We start from the raw sequence: 21,211 nt of genomic DNA, 5'->3' as shown, positions 1-21,211 counted from the left end.
ATTGGTATATTGTCAAATTTCTGGACCATTTGAGCTTGAACTCGCAATTTCAAATCACCTTCCGATTCTAAGTAACCTCGACTTTCTCTCGATTCTGCAGAAAATCAACGAGAAAAGCTCAATTGGTCGCGATCGTTCTGTTGCACGCATGACTAGTTGACAAACGTTGAATTCGTTCCGTATTCTCAACAAGTTTACATCGTTGCATCGGTAACGAGCCATTTCGCACTTTGCAAAGAGAATATTACGTACAATATTCGTAGAATTACGAGAACGACCGTTGCTAATTTTTCAATTTTTTCCAATCAAGCAAACTCTTTGCTCTTGAAAATTGTCTTACAATTAATTTGCAAAACGATTATAGACGATCGTTCTGTCAATTAGTGTCATCCGTTCGATAAAACGAGGGAAATTCGATGATCCATCTCTCTCTTTCTCTCTTTCTCTCTCTTTATATATATATATATTTATATATATATATATATGTAAATGTTATACGTGACATAGAAAAGAAAAGAAAACAAGAAAGAAAAGAAAAATAAGGAATAAACGCCACCCCAGCCCTTGTTCACAGCCGAAGATGCTTTACAGTCAGCTAATCGGTGCACGTTTCGCATTTTCTAGGTAACAACATGAAGAAGTGTCGCGCCAGGTACGGATTAGACCAGCAAAGCCAGTGGTGCAAGCCGTGCAGGTACGTGTGCATCGTGTAGAGGGTTTTGAACTCGTTGCTTCTTGAGAGGAGAATTTATATAACGTCATGTCGACAAGCTGCGCACGCTGTTCCGGTCGTGTGTACATACGTATTCGATCTTGAGAAGTGTTGAGAAGGAACTAGAAGTCTCACGTCTCGGTTTCATAGTAGTGTGAACACTAGAGGAAGTTACTTTTCTTTCTATGTGGTGAATGATGGTGAACGATACGAAATACTTGGCTACCGTGCACGAGTATCTTCCGTGGAATGTTTTTAGAAATTTTCGATACATCTTCTTTCGAAGTCGTTTTCGAAAATTATTAAATTATTCGCGATACCGTTGTATGACATTTTTACAACGGCCTAAAATCAACGTTATTTAAGAACGAAGAGATGATTTTTGTATTAGATATGTAAATGAATTCAGTACGTTTGAATTTATAATATCTATTTTTAATTGAAATATTTTTCATCCGAAGATGTTTGATATATGAAGTTCTATGAAAATTCCAATTCCAATGACGTTTTATATGAAATTTGCAATTACATTTTGCTTGTATATTCTGTAGATTGAAATTTATTTTTAAAGGCATCAAATTAATTCGTATAAATTAATAATTGAAGAAATTAGATGAGACGTTGAGGTTCGAAAATAGAAGATACTCGTGCAGGTAGCACGGAGTAGCCGGGAAAAGATGTAAAATACAAGTTGACAAATCGCGGGCCATCACGTTCGCCGTTCGAGACTTGCAACCCGGGCACGAAAACTAGTATCTCTCGATTATCACCACTTCTTACTGTTATCGTCTTCTACTCCGTTCCGTCATCCACATGTTATCGTGGAACTTGAAAAAAGAAAAGATGAAAATAATCTGAATAAAAAAAAGTCCAAGTTTCGCCGCGAATATAAAATTCCAAAAAAGAAAACGAAAGTGATGCGACTCTGATCACTTGAGGTACGAATCAGATGAAAAATAAGTATTCGAGTCCTCGCGATAAAAATCTAGCTTGTCCGTCATTTTTTCGGTGAGATAAAAGGAAAGAATGCAAAGGGAAAAAGAGAAGAACGAACTAAAAGCGACCGTCAGAAAATGTGTCTTCCAAAAAGAAAGAGAAATTTATAATGATGATAGAATATAGAGAAGAATCGAAGAGAATGAAAAGGCGTATAAAGATGAAAAAAAAAAAAAAAGAGAAAAAGAAAGAAACTTTTTTCTCGCACGCTACTGGATCGATTCGAAAATCGACGTCGTCCACTTGTACTTACTTTGCTTGTAAATATCTCTACTAGATACCACACTGTAGTTTATTGCGGCATCACGAGCCACCCGTTTTAGCGCCACTATAACTTCCGTTCTCACTGTACGTAATCGCACAGTGCGCCCAAACGCCCCAACTGCCGGCTGGGTTTGTGAATCTCATGGACCTCATTAAAGGGGCGATGACGAATCCCAACCACTGTTTTTTACGATTGCAATTGCAATTTTTCCTCATGCTGATCAAATCGTGTTCAATCAAAAGTTATATAAACATCAAAAGGGAAAACATGATACGTCAGATATTTTTCTGGTTTTGTAAGAGTATCTTTTTGTGTAAATGTAATTTTTACTTTGTAATTCTTGCGTGTATTCTAAACACATGGATAGCTATAACTAGACTGTAAATTCATATCTTTACGAGTATAATTAAAGAAACAGAAAGATTTTCTCTACCAGATATCGTAACGGATGCTATACTTTAGATATTTTATACAATTCTGTATACCATGTGTTTTCTACGCATTTTTCCACCTTCAAATTTCCTATAAATACAAAAAAATCCAGTCTGGCTATAACATCAATTATATCGTTGGTTTTGTATAAAATTTGGTAAAAAAATATCGTATCAAGCAAATTAGGCTTGTCATGTTTTCCCTGTATGATCTTCATATTGTAACAGACGTATAGAAATGAAATAAAAATTGTAGTTTTGTCAAACAGCACTTGGCTCTCGGACATTCCATTCGATCATGGTATTGTTCGTCTCCACTGTAGCTATCAAACCACAAAATACTTTTAACACACATACCTATAGAGTACATCGTCGAGAGCATCTTCGACACAGTGGCGGCCTAGTGGAAGCTTCATAAGCATGGACCAACTTGGGAGACATATTTTCTGATCAGATAGACCAGAATCGCTGACACGTTCGCCTCGTTTCGCGTCGGACAAATATTCCATTCTTTACGGATGATTATTCCTCGAGGCGCCAAAGTAATCCAATTTTATACGAATTTATCAGTAATTTATCGCTTTGAGTTTACCAAATTTACCAATAAACAAATACCAAAGTAAATGAAAATGTTACAAAAATTCTGGTACCTCGAACAGGAAACAATCGTCCGATCATCCATTGTGTTATTCGCGGTCCAGTAGTTGAATAATTAATCGTACAAGCGTGTAAAACGGAAAAGCGTGTAAATCGCGAGGAAAAACAGGGTTAAAAGAACGAAAAAAAAAGAAAAAAAAGAGAAAAGAACAGAAAAAGAAAAAGAAAAACGAGCGAGTAAGCCGCGAGTCCGCTCGCGCAGACAGGTTTCTCGCGTGTCGACGGACTCGGGCCGATGCGTGTGGGTGACGACGATACGGTGTGGGATTAAGGTGGGATTAAAGTGATAACGTCGATGCGACGAGCGCCCCTTTAATGGCTGGTGGTTGGTTTTGGCAGCCCAGTGGAGCATGGAGCGGGGATGGGCATCCACGCGAGCATAATCCATCACGGTGTGGGAAGTAGCGCGGGGGCAGGGGTCGGGGCTGGAGGCGGTGGAGGGACAGTAGGGGCAGCGTCTGCCCCTCCAAACACCAACACTGCCTCCAATGCCTCCTCGCCTCAGCAAGAACCCACTTATGTTAATCTCTAGTCAAGCCTATCGCCTCCCTTCTACTGCAACACTTCTTCTTAAACAGTGGTCAGTCCCGACTTAAACCTATGGGCGTAGCTGGCCCTCGCTATGCTCAGCCAACTCTCCTCGTTGCCCGAAAAATTTGTGTGAAATAATCCAAAAATGTGGGAACACAAAATTAAGGAAAGAAAAAGAAAAAGAAATAAAAACAAAAGTAGAGTAGAGAATAAAAACTATAGTAGTATCGTAGTTTACAGATATTTTTTGCAGAGTATACTGTCGTTATTGAATGTACTACTATCTTTGATGTATTTCTTTTTATTTTTTTTTTTTTTTTTTATCTCCTAACTTGTACTCGGGTAATTCGTCTGTTTTGTGTACTCCAGTAATTTGAATATATAATAATTTTTGGATTCATTGGGTAGAGAGAAAGGAAAGGGTGACAAGCGTTGAACACGAGCTGGCTGGCTGGCATAGTGAGCGGCGCAGCTAAGCTCTAATGCTCGCATTGTTTCTCATTGTTGTGGCTCTTTGCAGCTTATTATTGTTACATTTGATTTACCCTCGTTTAGTTGGACTTTACTCAGTGTTGCCCTTAGCATGGCTGGTCTGTAATACATATAATACATCTATATGTATATATTATATATATACCGTCTGTGTTTATATATATAAATATATACGTTGTTACGTACGTCCACTACGTGTAACCAAGATATATATTATTATTATTCTCTGTTTACAACAAACATTCTTTTCGTTTAATTGTTATGTTGTTCGGTTCGGAACGTTTGGCTATAGAGAAGTATACAATATACATACATATAATATATATATATATATATGTATATATATATATATTACTTATATTTATTATAAATCTGATTTTAATGGCATGACAGTTCGTGTACGGTAATTATTACGTCAATTAATGTGTTGGTAACGGATGTGTTGGATCTTCTTCGTTTTTTTTAATTTTTTTTTTTCTTTGATCATTTTCGTTTACTAGTACGTATACACATGGTTTCGTCTTATTCCAATTTTTATCTCCTGTTTTCTCAATTTTTTGTAATATTTGTTTCTTTACCTTTGACGTTTTTTGTTCTCTCTGTTTTATTTTAATTTTCATCTGCTGTTTCTTTTATGTAATGTCGTAAAATATTATAATTGTTGCATTTTAAATAATCGTGTCACAGCCGCGTCGTTATCCGACTCGAGGCGACCGCCGTCTGTCCCCTTCAGTAGAATGGGACGCTCGGTGATCAGACCAAGTCTCGAGGAAGCTCGTACTATGATCTCGAATTTACGGCGCGATCTCTTTCGCTTCGTAGAAACTTGGATTGGAGTTCGAACGTGTTTTACTCTCGGTACGTGCTTCTACATCCAGCTGTTATCTCTTTGAATTAGAAAAACAACATTTTTATTCAATTCAAAAATAAATTCGGTGTACTGACGCATTTAAGCCGGAAGAATATTTGAAATTAAGAAGAATTTAAGCAAATTAGAAAAGCAAATTAGAAAATTAAAAAATTGTGATCTGTGTCCATTTAACGCTAGAATTATCAAGGAAATTTTGGAGTTTTTATTTCCGCTACTATGCTTTTACTGAAGTTAGAATTAATGTACCGGTGTATCGAACTTTATTAAAATTATATTTTTCTGCTTTGTTCGTCTGAAAATTTATTACATAGCTGAAACTTTAAAAACTTTAACGCATATACATAGCATGAAAAGTCTTAAAGTTTTGGATCTTCTTTTTTAGAACACACTACATTCTTCCTATTGTTCGCTCAAAATTAATTGGCCGCTCAAGACCACTTGCCACGTGCTTCAACTTTCTTTCAAATGGTCTTTGAAACAATACATAGGCTGAAGCCAGCACGAAGCGAAGATACAAGAAACATAGAGACGGAATAGCTAAAGTCGTATAAGCGGAAGGATTATTCTTTAGTGAACGATCGAGATAACAAATTTTGCTTGAAATTCCTTATCCAGAAAACTAAATCATTTGTTTAATTAAGCAGCTGGATGATAGTACGGGTCAATAACGATCGAAATATAGAAAGGTTCGATCTCTAACGCTTTTTGAATCCAGTCGTGCCTGCGTACAGTTGACGTCCTGCCCCAACAACCGTGATTATCGTTCACATAATGAACACACGAAAGAAAAAAAGAATTAACTGGCTAAGAGATGAATAATGAGAGCCAATGGCAGAGCGATAAATGTCTCGACTGCGATGCAGTTAGCACACGAGGTCGGTCGGGCTCACTTTTCGGGAACTTTGCAGTAGCAAAATAGATAAAGATACATAATATGTCCTTTTCGTTTCGTACTTATAAATCGCGATTAATAATTCAAATAATATAAAAATCAATGTGTGGAAAAAAAAGAAAGAAAAGATTTCTCGCGATCGAAATAATACTTAGAATCGGTTATCGTCTCTCTTTTTTCTTTCTGTTCGTTTCCATTTTCATTTCCGTTGATTTTCTTCAATATGAAACGGAATAAAGAAAAAAGAAGGCCAAAAGAAAAAGATTTTGCTATGATCGATCGAGAAAGAGAGGAAGAGAGCGTGCCATTTCGTTGATGAAAGTTCCAAGTTCCACGTAACATTGATCACATCGATTCACGCGGGCACTTTCGCGAATTCTTCTTCGGGAAAAGTGTGGAAAAAATACAAGAGAAAGAGAGTAGATCATCCCGTGAGCTATCTTTTTTTTTTTTTTTTCTTTTGCAAGCTTGATTCCGTGATCGATTTCTAGACGACGCCATAGAAAACAGCGTTACAACGCTGCTCGGGACACGTAGTTCTCGCCTGCGGATTAAAACTGCGTTCTCATCCCCCTTCCCGACAACCCCACCTTGCCCTACCCTTATGCCCATTTGGCAATTGAATTCTTTTTGTTGAGACTTTCGTTTTCCACGTATACATTTATTACACCACAGTTATTTGCTTGTTACGTGTCTGAACTTTTTGAGCATGGCATTTGCAGCGAGTGATTCCGTGTCGAACAATCAATTACCAATGCTGGCCGCGCAGAGATCTCGGTCAACGTGTTGTTTAAAATAGTATTATTTATGGAATAACTAGCTAATCAGTTGTCTACGAAGCAATGTTTTTAATTTCGAATACGCTCTTTGCCAAGTATATTCATTTTTCTGTAGCTTGAGAAATTTGTAAATTTTCGCGACGCATCGAAGACTCGGTAACGAACGCGTTAAAGATTGGAAGCTTTCCAAGGTGTTAAGAGCCGAATCGCAAAATTTAAACTTCTATAAAAATCCAAGCGAAAGGAAGAGATAAAGAGATATCTCATCGAACGCCAATAATCGAGATGCCTGCGCGGTTAGTCCTGCTACGACCACGAGTGACGCATGTTCTTTTAGTTGGTATAATAATATTGGATGTAACCTTCCATGGTAAGCTTCGAACGTCGCTGCAACAACAAAGAAAAAAACTCATTCATGCCAGACAAAGCGGAGAAATTTAAAAACCAACAACTAACCAAACACGAAAATCGAGCAACCTTCGAAGCTACCTTTATTTTACGTATAACCACACCACCACCCACCCCAGAAAAGCTCGCAGAACACGTAAAACTAATCTCCGACTGCTTGTTCGCAGACGTAAGAAGAAATGTATCAGATACATGGGGGAGGGAGGAGACGGCGACGGCGAAGCGGACGGCGAAGGCGAGGACGATCATTCGGAGGACAACCTTGGCAGCGTGGGGGAGGCAGGCACTCCCGAAGATGACGAGTCTCTGAGCAGTCCCGGGGGTTTGTCTGCGTTGTCTAGTCTGGCTAGCCCGTCACTGGTGTTACCGTCGCCCTCGAGCCTGGCCAGCCCGTGTCCCTGCCCCTTGACGCCCCCGGTGCCGCCACCGCCTCTGTCCAACCATAGCAGCCAGCCGCACAATCAGCCGGCGCAACCGCCGCCGCCGCACCGTAACCCGGTCGGTACCAATCCCCACGATATCAACAATCCCCTTAGCGTGAACCAACTGACCGGACAGTGTATAAAGAGTGAAGTGGTGTCGGCGCCGTCGGGCACGTCCAACCCGGCGATCAGTGTTACGTAGCCCCGGCCGGAACCACGTGACAAGTCTGTTGCTGGCACCGTCATTGCGTGTGTCCTCGACAACAGGGTCCGTGTACGTGTTGAACAGACGAGGTGCTGGACGATGTGGACGATTGTTACTGTCGCGATCTGGGCGAGCACGAGCACGGAGAAAGCGGCGGGGTGCTGCCTCTTATCGAGATCACCTCTGATGGTTTTCTTCGTTGGGATCCTCGGCAAACAAGAATCCAGGTTACGAAGGATGTTGGAGGTGTTTAGAGAAGATGCGCTTTGTACTTGGCCTGATCGGATAGAAGGTTGCAAGTCGAAGCGCAGGAGTGTCAGGTTGGAGGAGGATCGTCTTCGATGATGGAGGAAGGATGGTTTGATCGGCGACAGGGAGGAAGCTGGAGCTTTTTCTGGAGAATAGCGTCCAGCCTCGAGATGTTCGTTCGCCCGGGGCTTCACCCAGTTCCATGGAAACTGGGCAATGTGAGACGTTTATATGTGTAACGATGATGGTGTGAACGAACTGACGGACAATGCGAACAAACGATTGAGAATTTTGAAGAAAATACGATGCAGAAATACTCAGGACCAAGTGTCTGGCTGTAGTCACCCACTCGAGAAAGAGAGAGAGAGAGAGAGAGAGAGAGTAAGATTGCTAGCGTGTTTCGAAGAGTGAGAGGTAGAATGGATCAGAGGATTGGTATGTATGAACGGGTGCGAGAGAAAAAAGGAGTGAGATATGCGTGAAAGGAGAATACAGGGTGGCGATAAAAGTGCGCGTGACACAGCTTGTAGTCCTTGTTACGTTGTGATGCCAATGACTGAGAGGTCATGTTCCTGTGCCAGGTACTATATTCTATAAAATAATTATACCGCAGACGTATAACTAAAGGTTAAACGAGCGAGCAAGAAAGAACGAAAGGGAAGTTTGAAGATATGTATGTATCGCGTATGCAAGGTAGAATGAAAGTACGACGAAAGGATGACGAAGAACAGTAAGAGAAGAGAACAAGAGGAATAGATGATGATGATGATGAGTCAAGAAAGCGGGACAGTTTTCTCATCATTGATTTTATTCAACCTCACGGTATCAAAATACCTATTCTTCTGTATGTAATTTGTTATTTTTTTAAAAGTCTATACACACACACACTGTGCGATTGATTAGCGTGTAAGATCTCTTTTCTTTTCTTATTTTTAACCGGGAAATCGTTCATCTTTTAAGTTCCCCCTTTTTTCTTTTTTTTTTTTTTTTTATATATATAAATCTATGACTATTTCACTCCATTCTTTTCCGGTCCAACCATCCCTTTTTATAGTTTCTCGTGGATTGGCAGGTGGAAAATTGAATTCGTCTACGTATGATTCTCTGGTTTCCTTTTCTCGGTCGATCTACATTGCATAATAATGATAATCAATTATTTAGAGAACTTCAAAAAGTCTCAGGAATCTTAACTCAACTTGACAATTAAACGAAGATTCTCCTTCGTGAACGATCTGTCTCAGTTTTCGATAAAAAATATCGATCTTCTATATTTATGTTCCTGTTAGAATAATATTAAATTCAAGGAACTAAATTATACGAAAAGATAAAAGTATATAAAGAAACGAAAGATTAAGAGCGAACAAACCCGAGCACAAGCCAGCGCGTGCTTCAGAGCTGTTAATCGACCAAGACAATAACTATGAGACTGTTCTGGCGTCGAACGCGTGAACCAGAGCTTCCATTAAAACGTGTCCGAGGGTAGCCTTGTGCTCGTCTCCGTTCCTCTTTGATCGTTCACGATCGTTCACGATCGAGCCAGAAGGGGACAAACATACAAGCAGACGCGTTGCATTATTTATCAAGCGTCGTCCTGATCGAGCGAAGATCGTTTCTTCGCGCGTTCGCTTCTTCCCCTGACCAATCCGTTCCTCTTACTCTTCGCTTATATTCGTTTTTTTCTTTTTATTTTATCTTTCTTTTCTTGATTTTTGTCTTATGATCTACCGCGCCATGAGTCGCGTCGCCTCCATAGGAAATTACGGAATTAATCAAACTTGATTCTTCGCGACTTACCTCATTGGAATGAAGAAAATCTTCTGTAAAAAGCGAATTATAATTTTATTTCTTTTCTTTTTTTATTTTCGTTTATTTCTTTTCTTTTCTCCCACTTTTTAATTTTCAATTAGGCAAAGATCGAAGATCTTTCTCCGATTTATTCTTGCATAGAAGAGGAAGCGTTCTATTAAAGAAAAGTTTGTTTAGAAATTTTCTGAATACATGGACAATGGAAATTACGAAAATTCATCGATATTATTTAATGATTGTGATTATGGTGCGATTAAATGTTTGTTCATCCGGATGGTTGGAACGATGAGTTTCCGCTGTGCTTTCTTTTGTCTCATTATTTTAATGATGTGTTGTTTTTATGTGTAATTAAGCGGCGATGTCCATTGTTGTTGTATAGCGGAACGATTAAAAGAGAAAGAAAAATATTTTAGCCGATCGAGCGACCGTTTTTCTTTTTTTCATGTTTTTTAAACATTTTTTCTGTATTATTCCTTTTTTTTTCCTTTCTTTTAATCGGGCTTTTGCGTTTCTCTTTGAATCCTTGTTACTGTGAAATAATGGCGCGAACCGATTCGTGAATTTTGTATACGTCTCTGCACACATCGCGACGACATGTTTGTATTTCTCGTTTTATATCGTCATTTTGTTTCTGTACTTTTCCGTATTGTAATCGAGATTCACCGACGATCATCGTTATTCGTGTGCAAGAGAAAGAGGCTGACCTGACCGTTGCACAATGTTACGTTTGCGTTTTCATAGGTTTCTTTTTTTTTTTTATTTTTATCTTTTCGACAAAGCTGATTGTGATTTGGTTTTATTTACAATAATCATGAATTAAAGATCCCTTTTCTGTTCGTTCAACTTTACAATCAACATTTTAAATGTTATTTTAATTTGAACAACCTTGGTTCAGTTTCAATAAATTAATCAACGATTCTGCGAAATTATTAATCTCCGGAAGCTTTTCCAAGATATTTCCATTGCTTTCTTTATCGTATAACATGTAGCCTGGAAATATCGAATCCTCGGTGTAATCTCTTCCATATTTCTTACAAAATGAGTTTAGATAAAAATGTAAGAAGAAAATCACATGTAACGAAATAAAAAACGAAAAGGATGAAACGAAGAAATGAAGCACGCGCCGAATAAGAGAGAAATTGCACTCCCGGAAAACTATCGAACATTTGTTTCTTTTTTCCCTTTTTTTCTCTCGTGCGTTTTCATTAGCGGTGCAGCTCTTATGTACATAAGATATAGATACGTTTGTTTAAAGGTGCATTTGTTACGTCTAATGGGAATGTGCAATGGAGGACTGTAACGATGAAGAAGAAGAAGAAGAAGAAGAGAAAGAAGACGAAGCAGATAAAGAAGACGTAGACGAGGAAGAAAAGAAGAGATGCGTTATGTCGAAGTCTCGCGAGCGTATGTTTTAAAAGGAAAATAAGAAAAAGTGCGCGAGAGAGAGAGAGAATGAAAGTGTATGTGTGTGTACGTGTGCGCAAAACGAAAAGCAACGTTAAAAGGAACATTTTTCCTTTCTTTCTTTTACTTTCTTCACTGTACCTTATTTTTTCTTCTTTTTTTTTTTTTTTTTATACATGTATATGTTCTTCTCTATTTCCACGTTTTTCTTCTCGATAAAAATCTTGACTGAAGCGACCACAATTAATGCCTGTATAGCGAGAACGTAAGATAAAAAGCTTGTAATACGCGTCGATCGAACATTTAAACTTGAAACGTGCCATAACGACATCATGCCAATATTATAACGATAATACAATACTTTTTTACGATTTACGATCCGTTTTCGAACCTCTAGAAGCCTCTGTCAGTCGTGTACGAAACGGTTGTTTCTGCGTTCACCAGGGGTCTGCGCCTCTTGGTTCTTTTGCCGTGTTTTTACCTCGGCCACCGATTTCTTCTCTCCCTTCATTGCCTCGTTCCCACTCGATCGCGAACGCCTCTGCACGCGATCCTTACATTCTAGCGTCACGATTCATGAAGGCTCTTCGAGATCCAACCACGATCCTCGGCTACCGTGCACTGTAAATTGATAAATGCTGTCTAATAATCCTAGAGGCTGGTCCAAGTTTTTGCATAGTTCGACGAACTATCGTGAGATTTTGAACACGAATCTCTGTTGATGATATTTACCGATTAAATCTCTATATAGCTGGTTCGTGTTGAAACCGCAGAGTGAACATCGATTGCCGTTACTCATTTTAAACTGGAGATTAAAAAGTAGTGATAAATATATTGCGTTTGTACGTGAGGATAAGTAAGTGAAATGAGTTTTGAAAAATGTAGACGTATGATCGCGCAATCTCTCTTCTCACTGAATAGTTTTCAAATTGTCAAATAAATTCTCAAATTTGATCGCAATAAATGACAAAAGCTTACCGTATTACGTACGAATAGCCAAGACGGTCAAAAGCATGCTTTCCTATAAGTATCATAAATTTCGATTGCAAAGAATTGTACCATCTTCAAAACATAGAGATCTTGTATCAAATTCTCAGAAACAGAGATATTTTGCAATTTATATTCTTTGAGTATTAAGTTTCGATATTTCAACCCCATGGGATGAAAGGAACGATCTTCCACTTTTCAATTTTTGCCAAAAAAAAAAGAAATATTCAATATTCATCTCGAACATACTTGGAGGCTAAGAGAACAATAGAATCGACAGCTAGAAAACAGTTTGAATCGCGGATCGAGACACGATCGAGCGGACGAGGCTTCAAACGAACAAGTACGGGCAAGGACGACCAGCGGTTCACGGAACGATCGCGAGAAAGAAAGAAAGAGAGAAAGCTATCGAGCGAGCAAGAAAAGGACTACCGATTGTACTGACAGACGTTAGCCACAAAGAAAAAGACTCGTTAATCCGTGTGATGTATTATTCCGTGTGTATATCGCGTGTATGTATGCGTGCGTGTGTGCATGAGACGATGACTGGTGTGCGCGAAAAACCGCGTTACGGGGGCAGAGATCATCCATGAACGTGTAGACGCTCGTTTTTCAACGGCAGATAGAAAAGCATTTAAACGCATTTCCTCGTTCATCGACGAGAGAATTACACTTGTAACCGCGACACATTGTCCATAATGTCGTCCTGACTACCGCGCATTCGTTCGAGGATTCGTTTATTCGTTCTTTCTATGGTGATACCATAAATAATCTATCGAAAAAGATCCACCATGAATACATTGTACGCAATTTGAGGTCAGTTTTACTCGTGGTGAACGGACGAATCGGTGTGAAAAACGCGTGGGCAGTCAGGACGATTATTTTTACCGAATCAAAATCCGCGAGTCTGTCGTTCATTCGAATTCTGCCCGCGAAACTCGGCGTTAATTCACTTTGCGAGGAACGAGACGACGTCACGAGGGTCCGTCGTGGCCCCCACGAGTGGTCAGGGACGAGGAAGCTATTCCTCATCGGTAACATTTTAAGAAAAAAAGGAGGAGATGGAGGGAACGTGTTCGTAAAACGAAAGAACGATAGATAAGAGCGTCATAAATGTGGAATAGCTTCCGGGATCCGCTTGTAAACACGGCCTACAGACCACGTGAGAAACGTCATAAGAAAAGTCACTCGGGAACGCCCTAACTGCTACCGATTATGAATCGTGTTTCTTCTTTTTCATGGCGAGGAAAAGGAAGGAGGCTCAGTCGCGGTTAGGCTCGTCTCGCTTCAAGGAGTGCTTGTAACATATTGTAAAGTATCACCGACAGTTCTCAGCTGCGTTGTACAGTGTTTTCTAAGTATCTAGTTTATATAGCGTGTAATTGAAGAGGATACATTGTATTTACACTAAATAAGTGATCTGTATCAAATTCATTCTCGTATAGCCTGTACTCCTACTCATTGTAGATGCTAAAAGTGATTTGTGTCATAAAGAAACCTATAAATAAAATTAGCAATTTGAGAATGTTGTCGACCGCGTCGATTTATTGTCTGTTTTCACCTTTGCTTGCCCGTTCTTTGCATTCAAGTTAATGTGCCTGCTGAACACGCAAGTGTCTTACTTGGGAAAATGTTTCCAAGTATGTAATTACATATTAATCATGTTTCTGATCGAGAGTGGTTTTGGAATGACATTGCACGGCTTGATTGATTTTTTGGACAAAGAACGGTTTAACACGTAACGGGATACAATTTTGATACGATTCTAAAGAAATTATCGATTCTATCTTGGAGTTTCAAGGATAAGTGAAGCGTATCGGTTTCTCTAGACCGATGCTCGCATTGAATTGCGATGAAACTTCGTTTCCGATTATATTATTGAATAGTTGGTGGAAAACCAGGAGAGTAGAAGCAATGAATGGAATGAAAATTAAATAAAAAGTACTAGTCTTCCGAGAATTCTTGTTTTTCTTCAACGAATACCTCATCATTGTTAGCTACGATAGCACGATATTTTTTTTTTTTTTTTTTTTTTAGACCATAAATATGAGTTTTATAAATGTGTTCAATTTATAAAATTATCGAATTAATAAATAAAAGAGAACTTAATAAAATATTTCACGAATGTAAAGGATTAGTAATCAATCCAATTTATTCAAAACATATTCCAAACATGAATGTGAAGAACAGACTGAACCTTTATTACGCTATTTAGCTAAACAAAATTTCCCATTTAAAACCAAAAACAGGACAAAAATAGGTAATTCTCATCATTGAATACACTTGGGCGGACATTGGGTCTTCGCGTCTGAGAAAAAGTACAAGCTCAGCACATTCACAGCGTTCAAAGTATACACGTTCGGTGTCTTCAAGTTGCAATTAGTTACAAACACCTTGGCCATGTTCATAATATTTTCACACTTCATCACACAGGCCGCACCATCGAAACTGGGCCTTCCCTGATCATCTCTGGCGCAAGGATCAAATAGATAAAACTTGCCATAATGCTGCATCACTGCGACCGCCATATTATTTGTATGAAGGATCCCAGCACAATTCGATCGGAAGAACATGGCCAAAGACTCAGACAAATCAAAGGTATGGAGCAATCCAGCTGTAGTGTGATTATGAATATGTATCGTAGCTCTAAAATCCCCAACAATGAAGACAGTCAACAATTCACTGGGAGATAAGTTTCTGTTCCCTGAAAGTGTGGCTCGTACACTGTCCGAATGTAATGAGTCTCCGTATCTCAAAATAGCGTCGATTAATTCAGGTGTCCAGGTAGACGGCACGTGAAGAAGGCCAACCACAATAGCCACGGCAGCGATTGCTGTACTTTGGAAGCCTCTTGTTTCCGTACTCCAAATTCTATGATGCATGTGCAACGTACCACGAAGAACGCTAAGTTCTTCATCTACGATATTATATTCTGTAACTGTCTCCACATCTAACGTAGTATTCTTCTTCGCTCCTACCATTGGAATTACCGGAATTGGCGGGCCTGTGCAGTCGAAATATGGTCTAAAACCAGCTGGACATGGTAAAGGTTCGATCATGGCGGTCTTGATAATAACTCTACAGATCTCGTAATGACCATACTTTTCCTGTTCGTCGATGTTAGCGAATAAAACCTCGTAAAGTGGTTCTAAGCAAGCGAACCACATGACGCACGAGGTACCATAGAAATCTTGGAGACCCTGATCGCTTCGTGCACGAGGATCGTACATAAAGTAGACGCCCATATCTTTCCAAATAGCCACTGCTCCACGATCAGTCACCACGATTCCAGCACGATTTTTCTCAAAGAACAGAGGCACACCCTGTTCGAGAAGTATCGGTGGTGGGGGTGGAGCTCGAACCCTCTGAGGTCTTCTACTCCTGGTCTTTCTAGTTCTAGCTCGTCTCGTTCGCTTTCCCTTCTTCTTCTTCTTGTCCTCAGGCTCCGGCGGAGGAATCGCGACTATTCCAGCCACTGTTCCTGACTCTATATCGGCTGTCAAAATATTAACTCCTACGTAGAACACTCTGATAATGTCTTTCGGTTTCACACGAATTATCGTTGGCTTTGCTTTCTTCGTTTCTCTGTGAACGTTAATGCCCATAGCTAAAATTTCATCCATGGTCTTCTTCGTCCAAGTGACTGGGTTCTTCACTACAGACATCCCTAGAGCAACGACGCAATTCGCGGCTTCCTGTTTGTTTCTTAATTGTTCAGGGAAAATCTCGTCACCTTGATGATAACTTCCTCTTAAAATCGCTCGAGCTTCGCCACGAACTCTTCTGTAAGCGTTCAAAGGTGGCAGATTCGAAGGACGAACAGCAGAACTAGGGTCGAACTTCCACGGTGGAAGCTTGTTCCAATTGACCACGTCGATAGCAATCATTTCATAGTCGCCTTCGCTTCCTAAGAAGTTCTGAAGATACTCTATAAGAGTGGCAATGTTAGTAAAACGTAACACTTTGGGCCTCACTAGTTCTGTCTCGCCTGAAGTGGTCGTCCAATCTGGTATCAAAGCATAGTAATCGTTGTTGAATTTCCAAAGAGCAATATTTCTGTTTGGACTGATAGTCAGCGCGCCTGACTTGTACTTAGAGAAAAAGTTAGTTATCCCAGTCTTTAAATCTTGAACTTTAGGTGGCTTGGCCGTCAGACTCCCGGCTTCGACACAGTCTTTGATGCTTAAATTTATTCGACGAGACGAAAGGAAGAACTCTGTCATAATATCGTTGATCCTTGGGATGGTACCCTCTCCAAGTCTATCTACACATTTTGAGTGTAGTTTATCTCCAGTCACTATAACCTCATCGAGCACAGCTTGCGTCCAGTATCTCGGTTCGTATACTTTCGCAAACACGATGGCCATCACAGCGATAGCAGCAGTTTGATTATTTCGATTGACTCTCTCGAACTTCATATCGTCCATACCAATTGTGCCATCGATGTTCCATACGCCTTCTGTCATTTTGGGAAAATAATACCACGGATTGTCTCCTGAACTCGGCTTCGCTGGACGTTCTTCTTCAGCTACTCGCGTCTCGTATGCATTGTCCAGGCTGACCACGTCCAAAGTGAAATCTTCACCGGTAGCAACCGCTGTAATTGCGTTAGCGAGTGACTCTATGTCAGTGAACCACATTACAGCAGCAGTGCCGTCTCTTTCTCGAGGCTCTCCTCGAGTATCTCTTCCTTTAGGATCCATCGTGAAGAATACTTCGCCTTCTCTCCAAATAGGCATTATTACGTTATCTTGCCTAAATATTCCCATAGCATTCGTTTCAAAGAAAGTCTCCAATTGCGACTGTAAATCGGTTACCTTGCCAGCAACAGTATCTTCTTCGAGGCTAACGTATATTCTATTCACTCCAACAGCGAAATCTTCGCTAATTTCACTGGGGATAAGATAAGTTCTTGGAGTCTCTTCTTCCTCTGCTCCTTCTGGAAGATTCTCTAAATTGTCTGTAGTGATCTTATCACCTATTTTAAGAATATCGTCCACCACTTCTCTGTACCATAAATGAGGATTATATAGTTTGGTCATTCCTAATGTTGCCAAGGCACTTCCAGCTTGCTGTTTGTCTCTAGTTTGTCTTTTAAACATCACTTCGTTAGCTTGATTAAAACTCCCTAATAAGATAGCTCCATTGTCACCCATGTTGAAATAATTGTTCAAATCAGGCTTCACTGGGATCTGTTTGTCTGCTTCGACTTCTTCTTCGGTCATTTCTTGACCTATAGAGATAACTTTCATATTATGAATGGCGAATTCGTTGTTTGTTTCTGAATCCTGACCGGCATTCGTTTCGATTATACTCGCCAGAACAGACAGATCCAAAGTTCGAATTACACAGGCTGCGTTCTCTTCCTCTTCTATTTCATCTATTAACCATAGACCCTGCTTGTTTCGAGGATTAGGATCGAAACAGTAATACACGTTCTGTGGGACCATTTCGTCCTTTTCTTTTACTTCTTCTTCGACTTTCCACACGGCCACGCTCATATTCTTCACGTCAACGATTCCATACTGGTACTCTTCGAAAAATTGGTTTAAAGCTGAGACCAAATTCGGAACATCGGCATCGGCTGGTGAAGTCAAGTCTCCAACAACGGTTCCTTCTTCCACGTCAATTTTTACCTTTCTATTTTTAAAGTACAGATTCTTCTTCAAATTTGGCACGAAGAAATATCGCTCAACATCTTCACCAACTTCCATAAGCGGATTACACCAATGGTAATAAGCGTCTCCTTCTCTAACTACGGTGTCAATGATCTCGTTAGTCCATTTCGTGGGCGGTGTTTCCCTAGCAGCAACTAAAGCTATCACTGGCATAGCCAGTCCCTGAATTCCTCTACTTTCGTCCTCAAATCCTTCGTCGTCGTTTGATATAGTTCCCTGAAGAACCCACGTTTCTCCTGGTGTTCCCGGCTGGAAATCGTGCCACGGTCTGGTTCCAGGAACATCATCTGGAATTGTAATATGTCTGATGGTAAAACGATCGTTTTTCTTCGCCTGTTCCAAATTTTTCAAGAATAAAGCAGCCAACGCATCGGTAGTAGGGAATCTTATCACACAACAGTTTCCCTTTTTCTTTTGAGAATTCTCAGCCTTGGCGCCTTTTCCACCCTTTTCCTCTCGAATCCTAACTCCAATCACGTCACATTGACGAGGATCAAACATATAGAAACAATCATCTTGACTCCAAATCGCCACGGACATGGAAGAAGATTCAATTACTCCTTCTGTATTAACCAGAAAGAATTCTTCCAAAGCTTGTCTCAGATTCAACACAGTTGGTATCTTGGAAGAGATCGTTCCAGTGACCGTAATCAAATCTACGTCTATAACCAACTTTCTCCCTTCTAATTCGATTTTGATATCGTTCAAATCGGGAGCAGTCATGTTTTTCATCATTGGCTTGGCAGACTTCACCTCAGCGTACAAAATATCGCCCAAAGCCAATATTTCGTCTAACTTTGGCCTTAACCACGTTTTTACCGGGTGAACCTTCTTCATGGCGATAGCCAGAACACAGTTTGCTACATTCTGAGCTCCTTTGCCTTTGTACATCTCACTGTGCTCGTGAGTCAGCCCGTGAAGAATCGCCATAGAACCCGGAAGCTCCCTAAACGTCGATGGTACGTTCACGTGCATGTCCTCGTAACTGTAACCAGTATCAAATTTATTCTGATCTACGAGAGGATCTGTTGCAAAACGCTTATCGATACTGTAGTTCGAAATGGTAATTTGCAAAGGCTCTCTATGAATCTTGGCTGCTACAACAACCTGCTTCCTCTGTCCCTTTGGTACCGGTTTGGTGCAGTCCATTTTATTCTCATCGATATCGACAGGATTGATAGTTCTTAAAACGCTTCTATCAACATACAAGCTGCTTGGTAAACGATCAATATATCCACGACCTACCTCGGTGACCTTCAACACAGTCACCTTGTCGATGCAATATCTGGAATCGTATCTCTGGTCCATACTCTTGAGAAAATGATCGCGAATATCGTTCAGACATTTGAATCTCATGACACAGGCTACACCATCTGGGTGGTGAACGCCTTCCTCGTCACAGGGTGCTGGATCAAAGAATAGAAAACCGATTTCAGGATGACGCCACATGGCCATAGATGTTCCTTGAGCTGTGATTACTCCCGCGTCGTTATTCTGAAAGAACTTTTGCAATCCATCCGCAAAGTCCGGACAACCGACAGTTTCACTCAATAGGTTTCCGTAAATTCCTGTCTCTTCTACGCAAACTAAGACTTTGTAATTGGAAATGTAGAATTCTGGATGGACAAGATTGGCTTTCATATATTCGTTATCTTTTACGTGATTTCTCATTACGCTGGTACGGAACACTTTGTCTCCGTATTCCAACACTTGGTCTACGTATTCTTTCACCCATTCTTTCGGCTCGAATAAACGGCCATAGACGATGGCTACGATCGATGCTGGAGCAGCTTGACGACCACGGCTTCTGTATTTGAAGTGGCGATCGTTCATCGCGTAAGAACCACGAAGGATCGCCGAGTTTGGTGTCAAAACGCGGAATTTATGCCATCGTCTGCCAAAATCGAAGCGTCCTGCCTTTTTCTTTTTTGGAAGAGCGTCACCCTCACCGGATGTCCCCGGTCCACCCTTCATCCCTGCCTTCTTCTCGGCCGCCGTGTCCGTCATGTTGTTTCTGAATTTATTTTATCGGAATACTTATTGAAATAATTCTCTTTTTATTATTAAAATGATATTCGTAATTCGTTGAAATTTCTATGGTAATTTTCCTAACCAATACATAATTAAGAGATGAAAATTAAGAATGACGAGTAACTTGCCTGATACTACTTTATATAAGACCAATTTTAGTGTAAATTTCGAAGAATATTCATCTTTAACAAATCAGAATGAGTCGACGAACGTGGTAGGTTTTTTGTAAATTTTTACTTGAAAATTTTCCTTATACATGTCTGAAAAAGATTGCTGTCACGAAGAACGTGAATGAAAAAAGGGATGAAAATCGGAATTGATATCGATAGTCAATCGATGAGGAATAGGAGACGACAAAAAGAAGTATCTATTGTCTTATAGAATTTATTGTAAGTCTTCTTAGTCGCTTCACAATCTCGAGGATACTTTATTCGTTACGAAACATTATATGTATATCTTGTGATATAAAATTATTTGTGTTCGACTTACCTGACAAGCACCTTACTGCTTCTTTCTAAGAACAGGCGCACAGTACACACAATATAGAGGAATATTTTAACGTAATAAAATATTTTAACAAATAAAAATGTGAGAAATTCAAAAATTTCCAGATATAAAATTTGCTAGTCTTCGAAGCTTGCGCATACTATAAAAAAGCTACAAAGTTATCTGCTTGCATTTATAAATTGGAACGAAATATATCAATAGCGAATTGGAGTATACCAATGAATTATTTTTTCATTTCTTTTTTCTTTACTATAGGTCATTGATGCAGAAAAGCGATCGTTGCAAAGTATATACCTAAAATTTATTACATCAACATATGAAAAAACGTAATAAATATTATAAATATAGAATATAGAGTATAAAGTAAAATCAATCAACTTGCTTTCGTATTTATTGTTACACGCTGCATGAATTCATGCAATGACGTAGTGTCCTCGGTTGTCCTTCACAATTGAATAATCTTGAAGACGTAATAGTAATAATAATAAAATTAATAATAATAATTATAATAATGATAATAATAATTATACTTATGATAATAATAATATTTATATATATATATATTCTTTTTTTTCGTTATGTACATACGACCTATAGATCATCGACAACGGAAACCAAGGTTGTACATACTCGTCAGCCATAATCATCAATCGTTGATTAATCACGAATAGAATAGGATTCGTATTGATATTTTGTATACAGGCACAGAGAGAGACAGAGAAAGAAACACGAATAAATTCGCGAGTCATTGAATAAGCCTATAATTTAATCGTTATCAGAAATGTTTCTCTTAGATCGATGAACAAAATTATTATTTTGATTCGTTTTAATCCCGATCGAAATATTCGAATCGCGATTCATGGGCAGAAGCTTCCTCTTCAACTATAA

General features: G+C 39.5%; 2 protein-coding genes across 8 annotated transcripts in view; one reads left to right on the top strand and one right to left on the bottom strand.

The window, feature by feature from the left end:
• LOC139989876 (protein pangolin, isoforms A/H/I/S) overlaps positions 1 to 13,636 on the top strand; it is a 283,984-nt gene extending 270,348 nt beyond the window's left edge. For 3 of the 7 annotated variants that reach the window (XM_072008557.1, XM_072008553.1, XM_072008554.1), the window contains 2 exons: positions 625 to 694; positions 7,202 to 13,636. In XM_072008557.1, the coding sequence (XP_071864658.1) occupies positions 625 to 694; positions 7,202 to 7,658 (527 nt within the window). In that variant the 3' untranslated portion in view covers positions 7,659 to 13,636. Of the gene's footprint in view, positions 1 to 624; positions 695 to 3,400; positions 3,642 to 7,201 lie in introns of those variants that run through there. The other 4 variants (XM_072008555.1, XM_072008556.1, XR_011800427.1 and 1 more) reach the window with 3 other exon arrangements.
• Positions 13,637 to 14,234: 598 nt separating this feature from the next.
• LOC139989874 (uncharacterized) lies at positions 14,235 to 20,132 on the bottom strand. Its single transcript, XM_072008548.1, has one exon. It carries the CDS (start codon positions 19,790 to 19,792, stop codon positions 14,378 to 14,380), a length of 5,415 nt encoding a protein of 1,804 aa, XP_071864649.1. The 5' UTR covers positions 19,793 to 20,132; the 3' UTR covers positions 14,235 to 14,377.
• Between the last annotated feature and the right edge of the window lie 1,079 nt (positions 20,133 to 21,211).

The sequence above is a fragment of the Bombus fervidus genome, chromosome 8, assembly GCF_041682495.2.
Source record: "Bombus fervidus isolate BK054 chromosome 8, iyBomFerv1, whole genome shotgun sequence".
In the NCBI taxonomy this organism is placed as follows: domain Eukaryota; kingdom Metazoa; phylum Arthropoda; class Insecta; order Hymenoptera; family Apidae; genus Bombus; species Bombus fervidus.
Note: the sequence above shows the minus strand (reverse complement) of the source record. Positions and strands in the feature narration are given on the sequence as shown.

Bases quoted from the DNA above. Each gene is read 5' to 3' on its own strand.
- LOC139989874 (XM_072008548.1), bottom strand. From the start codon at position 19,792: ATGACGGACACGGCGGCCGAGAAGAAGGCAGGGATGAAGGGTGGACCG.